A 10,990-nucleotide genomic window follows, 5' to 3' on the forward strand; every position below is an offset into this window, starting at 1 on the left:
GTGGTACCTCTGCACTGGTTTGTCTCTGGCATAGCTGAAAGGCTCCAAACTCTCACAGGATAACTTTTTAAGAACATAATTTTCTCTAGGTCTTACATATTTTATTTATTATTTTTGGGCCCAGTTCTGATACTGAGAACCCCACAGTAGAGGATGACTTGATTTCACAGCAGCTCCATTAGCTCTTCAATTTGAAATTATGTATTAGTAGTCTAGCTCTGTATTTTTTCCATTTGCGAGTGGGGCTGTCATTTTTGCAAGAACTCTCATAAAAATAACAGCAACAAAACATCTGCAAATAAAAGATAGAGGTTTACTACCTTTTCATGGTTCTTGTAGACTATCCTGTAGGTTAAAAAGTGCATGCAATTATTTTTCTTATAGGGTAATGATAGACTCATGAACACTAAGGTACTATTTTCATAGAACCATAAAATGTTAAGGGTTGGAAAGGACCATAAAGATCAAGTTCCAACTCCCTGCCATGGCAGGGACACCTCTCACTAGACCAGGTTACCCAGAGCCCCATTCCACCTGGCCTTGAACACCGACAGGGATGGGGCATCCACAACCTCCTTGGGCAACCTGTGCCAGTATCTTACCACCCTAAATTTGCCTCTTTCAGTTTGTAACCATTACTCCTTGTTCTGTAACTACCATTCCTGATGAAGAATTCCTCTCTGGCTCCCCTGTAGCCCCGCTTCAGATACTGGAAGGTTGCTATGAAGTCTCTCCACAGTCTTCTCCACAATGAACAGCCCCAACATTCTCAGCCTGTCTTCACAGGTGAGGTGCCCCAGTCCTTATCAAATTTGTGGCTTCCTCTGGACTTTGTCCAACAGCTCCGTGTTCTTCCTATGTTGGAGTCACCAAATCTGGACTGGATGCAGCCCAGGATTCCCTTGGCTTTTTGACACGCCTTTTTAAAGGCTGGTGGCTGGAAATGAGCTGGCTCAGTAGATGGCACTCTGTCCTTCGGTTTGGCACTTTCGTCGCCAGTAAAGCACCAAAGGCTCGTAATTAATTGGATCCTTCGCTGGATCTTCACCGTCTCGGCGTGGCAGGAACGCAGGCAGCACAGCCTTGGGTAGCTCTGCCTGCCCGAGAGGGCGCTTCTCCCGCCGCCGCGCCGGCTCCGCGCCTCCCCGCGGCCCATCTAGCGTCTCTTTATTCTGGGTTTGGTTGATTTCGTGTCGCCCGCCGTCGCTGCCCGGGGCGGGGCGGGGCGGTGGCCCCGGGCGGGGCGGTGCGGTGCGGGCCGGCCGCACTTATTGCAGGCGAGCGGCGGAGCTGGCGCGGAGCGTTACCGGCCGGCAGCGCACGGCCGCCATGGGGCGGTACTCGGGCAAGACGTGCCGCCTCATCTTCATGCTGGTGCTCACCGTCGGCTTCTTCGTGGCCGAGCTGGTGTCCGGATACCTGGGCAACTCCATCGCGCTGGTGTCCGACTCCTTCAACATGCTCTCGGATCTCATCTCCCTCTGCGTGGGGCTCTCCACCGGGCGCATTGCCCGCCGCAGCCGCCGCGGTCCCCGCGCCACCTACGGCTACAGCCGCGCCGAGGCGGTGGGAGCGCTCAGCAACGCCGTCTTCCTCACCGCCCTCTGCTTCACCATCCTCGTGGACTCCGTCCTGCGCCTCGCCCGGCCCGAGCCCATCGACGACGCCCAGCTGGTGCTCATCGTCGGCACCCTCGGCCTCGCCGTCAACGTCGTGGGGCTCCTCGTCTTCCAGGACTGGGGCGCCTGCTGTCGTAGGCGACGCCCGTCCCCCACTCCGCCCGCGGCCGCCGCGCTGCGGGACGTGCCCGGTGGCATCCCGAACGGCGAGGAAGATGAAGCAGGTGCCTTTCGGCTGCGCTTCGCCTTCCCCTCGTGTCCCGCATGTCTCCCCACCCCTCCTTCCAGCATCCCTCTCACCCTTCCGCACCCTTCCCCATCCCCTCTCTCCGTCTCGTTTTCCCTCGGGACCCGAGCTGTTGGCCCAATCCTCTGGGGCCTTTCATAGCCCCAAGGCCACTCGTGGGCCCCGGGGGGTTACACTGAACTCACTCAGGCACCCGGAGCCTCTTTCACCTTGTACTTTACCCTGGGCTGCTGGGCGTGCCCCCGGGATGGGGGAAGGAGGTGTCGCCGAGGGAGCTGCATGGGGAATGTTTGGATTGGTTTTGTTTTTCTTCTTGTCATCTTTAAAGTAAGTTGGTTTTGAGAAGGTTGATGTTTTTTCTGTTTGTAGAACTTATACACAACACAGCGTTTCTTCTTTGAATGCAGGTGATTCACCAAACGACCAAAAGAGCCCTGAAGAGGGGTTTGAGCAGAAAAAAGAGAAAAAGTCTGAAGCTTTGAACATCAGAGGTATGGCATAGGAGTATACTGCTAATGTTAACTTCAAACACTTTATGGTTTCCATTTCAGATTTACATACACACCCACAAATATCAGTAAGAAAGGGAGAAGTCCAGGACTCATCCATGTAATTGGATCCAGTTATCTCTAGCAGAAAGATTTTGATTATATGGAATAGCATAAGTAGTAACAAAATAGTGTCATGCTGATTTGGCTTTGAGTGTACTCACGTTTTGATTTTTATTCTTAGAACAGTGCAGCTGGACATTTGGAAAGGACACAAACCCTGCTGCACTAAGCTCAAGTTATTAGAGGCTTTACAGGAATGTAACACAAGTAGCTATGAGGTGTGTCTTTGAGTGTCACTGATGTAGTAGTAGTTGAGCAGTTTTCAACCTTAAAATGCTTTTGGGCAGAAAACATAAATCCTTCTAAATCCCAAGGTTGATAATGTTTTTTGTCAGCATAAGGAAAAGGGTTCTAAAACTGGTGCTTCAGCATGATGTTTTTGCAGGTGTGAACTGAGTCCTGTAAGAGTGTGTGACAGGATCAGCCTTTCCTACGTTGCAATTTGGCAGCTCTCTGGGAATGTGTGGAGTGAAACATAAAGCTACTCCTAGGAATAAATTACCCACATGTCTCTCCCTGTCTATGTAGGTGTTTCTCTGCATACACGTTTATGTACCTACTCTGAGCAGAGCCAAAAGCAAATGTCTTTGAGGATATGAAGTATTGAGTTTGTCCTCAAGGAAAGGACTGTCAGAAACCTCAAGCAGAACAGTAGTTTCAGGTCTCTTGTGGTCACTGATCAGCAGCTGATATTCCCCCAAGGCTGTGTGAGTTTGCTTTGCATGAATTCAGCTTGAGACGTCAATGTGGCAGTCAGGCACTTGGGTTTGCTGGGGCTTTTTTGTGTGTGTGCGTGTGTCTGTCTGTCTGTCTTTCAAAAGTGTTTGCAGAACTACACAAATGCATCTATAAGGGAAGATGCTTTGGAAAATCAAACCATGTGCTAGAGCCACAATGCTTGCTTGAAGGTCTAGAAGTTTGTGTCACTGGATATTATGGCATTACAGTGGTAAGATTTTTGGAGCAGGACAAGCAAACTGTCACACTCAGGGATGGAGGGGAGAAGAGTAAGGAACCAATTACTTTAGAGAAGGCCTTGCTTGCCTGAACCACAGTGCTTAGGTATAAAGCTGCTGGAAGCTTACAAAAAATGTCTGAAGGATAAGGAATTTTGTGACAGTTGTTTTAAGATCTATGTCATCTTTGATTTTTAAAAATAAATTTGTAAGTGTTACTTTAGTATGTCACTTTGCAAAGTCTATTTTTATTGTCTTTATGACTACAGAAGCAAGGAATATTTATAAAGATATGTGTCTTTGAAATTCTGATTCAATCCATACTTTTCCTTTTAAGTTAGTTACAAGCTGTACTTACTTCATAGTCACTTGGCAAAAAATTCTTTTGTTGTGGAATGGGAGTCTCCCTGAAAAACATGGCTGGACAAAATGGATTGGCAGAGTAATGGATTCCTTAATTTTATAACTGGTAGGAACAGGAATCCATTGATTCTGCCTGGCAGGATTAGTTATTGTAGTGTGAAATGATTCCTTTTACTGCTTGAGCCTATGCAGAGTAGTTCAGTTAGACTTTGGAATGCAAGCTGTTGGAAACTGCTACATATGGTCTTACCATACTGACTTCATTTAGTAAAAATTAATTTTTTACTCCAGTTTATAATCATAGCTTTTGGGATTTGATAGGGAATTGGACATATTTCTGTCTGAGCTCTAATTTTGCATTACCAGGGTGCATGAATTAATGATGTTAAGAATGTAAAATAATTATTTTTCCAAATTCTGAACTCTCAGTTACTAATTCATCAAAATTCTGACATAGTTTTTTTTTCCTTAACTCTAACGAAGGCTTTCTGAAACATTTTCCTGTTCTTTATAAGCTGTGCTCTCTTGTTAGTTGCCTGGGCAATGCAACTGCATCCTGCCTGTCCCTCTTGTTAGTGCAACAGCTGATAGCCCGTGCTGAATTAGGACTATTTGTAAATGAAAAGGAAACACTGCAACACTGTTAGGAAGAGTAAAACCCCGTGGTAGTCTGCCAAATGGGGCAGAACATGCCCGACTCCAGCAGAAAGAGCTGGACTCACCAGGAGCATGTACTTTCTTATCTGACCCAAGTGATTTGGAGGAACTCCAGAGGCTGTGGCCTTCATTTCTCGCACAGATCAAGGTGTGTGTACAGAGCTGGTAAGAAACACCAGCATGGGCAGAGTTCTAGGGCTAATCCAGTATCCAGCACCATCGAAACTCTTTGCTGTGTTGTTAGTGAGTTTTGGGGGAGCCTTTTACAGCTTCTCACTTGAAAGTGTATGTGATAGGGTTGTTAAAAAGAGATGGTTCATTTTCTTCTCTCGCAGCCCCCAAACAAAAAATATTGACAAAGAAATTCACTTCATATAGAGAGAGATGTTCTGAATTCAGGCATGGGCTGGAATAAAATCTGAGTCTGAGCAGTAAAATCTCACAAAACTGGAATATGTTTGAGCACTGATGGGAAGAGAGAAGTTTATGTAAAGTAGTAAAAAGATATAAAAGAAAAAGGCATTTCTTGGATTATTGCAACTCTAGCAGAAAGACTGCTTTGGTCTTTGTAGTTTAAAGAGCAGCTAAATATGTTAGAGCAGCTAAGTACTGTAAGAGCCTGTTTTGTGTCTTTACCTTTTGTACAAAACCATCTCTATAAGATGTAAAAAGAGGTACCCAGAGTTCCTCTCAGAGTAGTCCAGGCACTAAAACATGTGACTGACTCTAGAACCAGATTCTGATTTTTGGCAGGTCTGAAGACTAGTAGAATTGATGGAACAAGGTTTAATATGACTGGTAATCTAGTTTGATCTAAAACTTGGAGTCTGAGGGTATTTGGAGCCAGCTTAGATTTCACTTAGGCAATTTTTCAGATTTCAGCAGTGTCACAGAAACTGGAAGGGGAAGGTAACTGTTACCGGGGGGGGGGGAGGGTCTGCAGCTCTCAACTTCCAGGGTAGAATGGATAGATTTAATCATCAATTTTTAATTTAGATTTAATGTGCCAGGATCTGGCAGAATTAATAATCTTCATGCATTTAAGCGAGCACATTTTGTGTTACCATGGCATTGCAGTTGGACAGCAGTCGCTAGCATACCCTACATGCTTAATAATGCATCCCACTCAAACAGCGGTGCTTCAGAGTCAGTATTTCTCTTGCTGTTTTTTCCAAAAGCTGTTACTGAAAACTTTGGTCATGATTTTAATGGCTGGAATATTGCATTCTTCCTGTCAAGTGAAACATACTTGAAAAACATAGGATTACACTTCCCCCTAAGAAAAAAAAAAAAGAAGAAAAAAAAAAACAAAGCAAAAAACCCCAAACCCACTCCACTAATGGAAATTGTGCCATTTGTTTCAGGTGTTCTTTTGCATGTTATGGGAGATGCACTTGGATCTGTGGTCGTGGTAGTTACTGCTACTATCTTCTATGTACGTCCTCTGGAGGATGCTACGTGTAATTGGCAGTGCTACATTGATCCAAGCCTGACAATAGTTATGGTGGTCATCATCTTGTCTTCTGCATTCCCACTTATAAAGGAGACCTCAACTATTTTGTTGCAGATGGTCCCCAAAGGTGTTGATATGCAACTACTGAGTAAGTCAAATTTATTGTTGAAATGCTGTTAATTTTAATGGTGTATTTCAATGCATATGTTATTTGTGGAATGACATGTTTGGATTATTTATTTATAATAGCTCTAAATTCTCCAGAACTCTGAGAAACAGTCACATGCCTGTGTCCTAGCAACGTGACTCAAATCTCTGTGGATTAGTTAAAGCATGCATTTTGAGAATGTGGTACTCCAACAATACATCAAACATACCAGGTCTTGAGCTGTTAGTGCTTTGTGTGGGTTATTTGTGAAAGAAACAACTTTGAGTTACAATCTTTTCCAACCTTGCAATGGCTGCTTCCGAAAAGCTTCCAAAACATCTTAGAAATTTCCACTAGGGTTGGCTAACTTTATAGCTCTTAGGTGCTGTTCACACTGGTTAATTGTGGAGTAACATTGGGTATTTCTGGAATTCCCTCATGCTCAGGGCTTAAAGAAACCAGAAGATGTGGGGTTTTGATGGAGGAAGTGATGCTGTAATATTTCCTCTGTGAACAGCTGGTCAATTGCCATTAGGGAGCCTGAGGGATGGGTGAATCCAAAAGGAAGCATGCCATGTTCACCTGGAGGCTGAACTGAAGGCAGCTGGGAGTAGACACATTGTACCAAGTATATCTCCTCTCAAATGATAGCTTTGACCCTGCTGCTTTTGGATAGGGTGCCTGGTGAGGCAGCTGATAATTAGCCAGTGCCCCAAAGCCCCTAATACCTTTTTCTTATGCCTTCCAGCTGGCAGACTAGCTTGTGTCCCAGGGGTGAGCAGCCTCCATGAGGTGCACGTCTGGGAGCTTGCAAGTGGGAGGAACATCGCCACTCTTCATATCAAGTGCCAAACCCCTTCTGATTACCAAGGTGCTGCTTACCAAATACGGAAGGTTTTCCACGAGGCAGGAGTCCATTCCGTGACCATCCAGCCCGAGTATGCCAACCACAAGACCTCACATCTACTGTGCAGCTCACCCTGCATCTCAAAAGCCTGTGACTCTCATCTGTGCTGCAGCCAGAGGGAGCCCCCCCGGGCTGAAACGAATGGCTACGTGGAGAAAAGTGAAAGCTCCCTTTCTGCACAGCACAAAGACAATGGTTCAAGGAAAAGTGACATTGAAATCCCTATGGAGGACCCAGTGACAGAGGAGAGTGTGAAAAGCATGAAAAATAGTGATGTGTCTGATGACAAATCACAGTCGGGTAGTACACGATTTTAGGCAACTAGCTCTGCTCTGTGTCGTGCTCTTATGGAGCAAACATATCCTGGCTGGGAAGGGGGGCATCAGTGGTTGTAGCTGAAGTTGGTGTGGCAAAAGATTTCTGTGCTTTAGCTGTAAACCAAAATACGCCTAAGACCCCCTTGTACCTGAAATAAGGATTAAGATTTCCACCGAGGCCGTTGCATTCATGTGATTTTTGTGATGCAACCGTACCCAGTTCTTTACCAAACTAAGGCTGAATTCCTACTGTTAGAGTGGATGGGGTATGTCGCTCTCTGTCTGCACTGATGTTTGCAGTTCATGGCCAGTAGCACTGGGAAAGAACCTCTGGCCTTGCCTGCTGGAGCGAGCTGTTTCTTGAAAGCCCTGTGGCCAGTTAATGATTGAACTGGGCTGAGGTACTGTATATTTATAAAGGACTTCAGTAGAGATGCTTTACTGAGCCTTAGACCCCATTTTTGCATGGACAGTTCATTTTTAACAGTAACAATTATGGCCAGTGGAGTTTGTGAATGAAATTAAGAGTGTCTAAGGGGAAGCACTCAGGAATTTTGACTTGTGTTATTTTCTTGATTGACTCCTGTATTTAGGAGCAGAGCAGAAGCTGGTCTTGCTTCTCTACAAGTAATACTGGAGTCCCAGCCTAATCACAGATGAGTGTGCTAAGGAATAGACTGCTTGTCATGAAAGTAAATAAGTACCTACTAATGTTGTCTGTACTGATTCTAACAAATGGAAATGCAGGCAGTCATCCAATTAACTTTTATCTTTTTCACTGTTGTGATTGTTCAACTCAGTCTTTTAAAATTCTTATTAGCCTTCTCCTGATAACACAAGTTCTAAGAGCCATGGTCTTATTTCATCATTGTGCAGGATAGTTGCATTATTTTTAACAATGAGTCTGTCATTATTCATGCTGAATAAATAAGCTAATGTGTTTATTACAAACAGTTGAAATTCTGCAATTCTATTATTAAGGCATAATTTAATATTGTATTAATTAAGGAAGCACCTTTAAAGTCTTGTATGCAGTATTATCACTTAGAAGGAGCTTGGAAGAAATTAAACCAGGAAATTTTTCCTGATTTAGTCTCAATCATTTTTTGTTGGCTGGTTTTAAAGGTCTTGATGCCTTGAACCCTACCCTCTGCCTTGGCCCTCCTCCCCCTGCCCAAACGTGTATCTCAAAGTGTATTTAGTGGAGCAGTTCTCTACCTTTTTTACTCCTTGCTCTTTTTGAAGGTATGTGAGGGTGCTCTAAGGAAAACAAGGTGATGAGCCCTGTCACCAGTGCTGGATTTCAGTCAAGTGTGTTCCACAGTTTTCTGTGAGGGGAAACCCACTACTCAATCCACACTGAGTCTAGTGCTTGGTCTCCCTGGCTATGCAGATCAAATCCAGAAGACTGCAAATATATTTTACTGACAAAAGCAGCCTTCCAATGGTCTGTGTGGCCTGGACAGGCTATTTTATCAATTTTTTCATAGGGACACCTTTGTAAAATAGTGGTGTCTTTACCCTAGTGACATCTTAACAGAAAGGGCAAATTGATTTCCTGCCTGGGCTGGGAAAATACCAGGACCTCCTTGTAAGGATGGCTTAAAAGCAGCCAACTCCTATTAATAAAAGATGATTGCAATAATTCAATGAATATTGAAACACACAGCAGGATATTTTACTGCTTGGAATGTAGTATTTACTGAAGTAGTGATTTCAGTCTAACTAGAACATTTCTAGAATTATAATTGCCCCTTTAAAACTGATTTTTGGATGAATTAAGATATTTTATACCATTTCATTGTAAGTTTGTATCATATAAATTCACCTATTTGTTAATATGATTAAGAGCTTGATCCTCCAGCCTCTTTGATTCCGTTGACAGAACCAGGATCTTGGCAGTTATTGCACGAGTTAATGCAAATCAGGAAACATTGTAAGAATTGCTCTGTCTTTTAAAAGCGTGTGCCATGAAGTAAGACAGCCCTTTCTTCTGTTCTTTTTTTTTTTTACCCTCTTTATTTTCATCTACGATGATGCTTAGATGTAAATAACAAATGTATTTATTGTGTTTTTGAGAACTGGAATAGAATATCTCCCAAAATAACAACAGAGAACTTTCTTCCCAGATATCCTCTAAAACAAGCACCCTTTCATAATTTATTTGTATCTTAAATCAGGTTGTTTGATTTATATATATATATATACATATTTTATTAAATGGTTGAGAGCTGGAATTGCAGCATTTACTCTGGGATTAAATAAAACTAGTATATGTGATGTTTGGGCATTTGTCAAAATCGACAATTTTTATTCTTCCAGTGTTAAAACTGTGGCTATGTATTTTTTAAAACTTTTAAAAGTGTTGTAACCTGAAAATACAATGAAATAACATTCTTAAACTTTGTTTTTTCTTGTCTGGTTGAATGTACTGTAACCACTGCCTGTGAATAAATGGGAAAATACTATGGATTATAGAAATCTTCACACCTAGAAAACAAACATTTTAAATCTGCTTTATTACTTAAGCAAGCAAAACCAACAGAGCTATTTTTTTAATGTTTTAATGAGATAAACCTTGCTTTTTTTTTTTTTTTTTTTTTTTTTTTTTTTTTTTTTTTTTTTTTGGGACTTTCAGGGCATTCAGCTAAGGTTTCTGACCAGCATCTTTGCCTTCCTTTGAGTAACAAAATATTTTTCTCCTGCACTGTGTGTCCCCTCTCTACTTCTGTGGGAGACTTCATTCCAATCTGTGTGTATTTTGTATTGGCCTATTCCCCTTCAGTTCTTGGCATATCTCTTCTAATTCTGTTGAAGCAGGCTTCCCTCATTTTGAGATACAGTATATTTCCATGTTAGCCCTTATCTATGGGCACTTGTTCTAAATTCAGTTTTGTAGTCTGTTGCACTGTCATAAAAGCTCTGTTCTGGCCTCTTTAGCTGGTTAATTGTGTTGCTCTGTCCTCTTCAAGCACTGCCTTATGATTGTCTCTCTTGGTTTTTGGTTTCTCTTGCAGTGATTGTCCCTTCTGTCTATTACTGTTGGTGGCAAAGGAAATCTGCTTAAATTATGTGTGACTTTCAACTGTTTGTCGAGCTCCTGTGGATGTGATCTCTAGCCAGTCATGCATGTGACCTAGTAGGATGATGACAAAACCTTTGCTAGGCTTGCTAGGTCATTCTGCAGTAAAAGTGAAACCTGGAATAAGTTAACATGGCACCAAAAGCAAAAGCAATTTACTGGCCTTCATCAGTTGTGTGCCTTCTCTTAAAGGGAATCAATTCTTGGTCACTTTTTCATATGTGCCAAAAGTGCCAATTTGATTTTTAATTTTTTTCTTCTTCTGAAGCCCTCTAAATGCAGGTGTTGTATTTATTCTTCATTATAAAGAAAACTGCTACTATTTTCTGGAGTATTCCCTTTGTTTTGCTGTTTTTCAGTTGATTTCCTTTTCCTTGTCTTCTTTTCAATACTTACCTTGACTCATAGTGCACGTGTGTTTTTTTCCCTCTTAATGTTTTTTCTTGTCTCTTCCATAAAAGCAGGATGGTTTTGATAGCCTGGTCATGGTGATCTACCAATAATACAATTTAGAAATATCTTTTTTGCACTGGTTTAATTTTTGCACTCCATTCTAATAAAATACACCCACTTTCTGGTTTTGCTATGTGACACACCTTACCATTGCAAACCAGTTTTTGACCTTCTTTA

At 42.6% G+C, this 10,990-nt stretch overlaps 1 protein-coding gene across 1 annotated transcript; it reads left to right on the forward strand.

Annotated features, from left to right (window-relative positions):
* Positions 1-1,253: 1,253 nt before the first annotated feature.
* Positions 1,254-9,685, forward strand: SLC30A10 (solute carrier family 30 member 10). Its single transcript, XM_053973885.1, has 4 exons — positions 1,254-1,843; positions 2,274-2,357; positions 5,818-6,054; positions 6,803-9,685. The coding sequence occupies exons 1-4, from the start codon at positions 1,330-1,332 to the stop codon at positions 7,276-7,278; spliced, it is 1,311 nt and encodes a 436-aa protein (XP_053829860.1). The 5' UTR covers positions 1,254-1,329; the 3' UTR covers positions 7,279-9,685.
* The last annotated feature ends 1,305 nt before the right edge of the window (positions 9,686-10,990 follow it).

This window comes from Vidua macroura, chromosome 3, assembly GCF_024509145.1.
Source record: "Vidua macroura isolate BioBank_ID:100142 chromosome 3, ASM2450914v1, whole genome shotgun sequence".
Taxonomy (NCBI): domain Eukaryota; kingdom Metazoa; phylum Chordata; class Aves; order Passeriformes; family Viduidae; genus Vidua; species Vidua macroura.

Excerpts from the sequence above, each read along its gene's own strand:
- SLC30A10 (XM_053973885.1), top strand. The coding sequence starts at position 1,330 with ATGGGGCGGTACTCGGGCAAGACGTGCCGCCTCATCTTCATGCTGGTG. Across the intron at positions 1,844-2,273 it reads CGGCGAGGAAGATGAAGCAG|GTGATTCACCAAACGACCAA; the intron begins GTGCCTTTCGGC and ends CTTTGAATGCAG. Across the intron at positions 6,055-6,802 it reads TGTTGATATGCAACTACTGA|CTGGCAGACTAGCTTGTGTC; the intron begins GTAAGTCAAATT and ends TATGCCTTCCAG.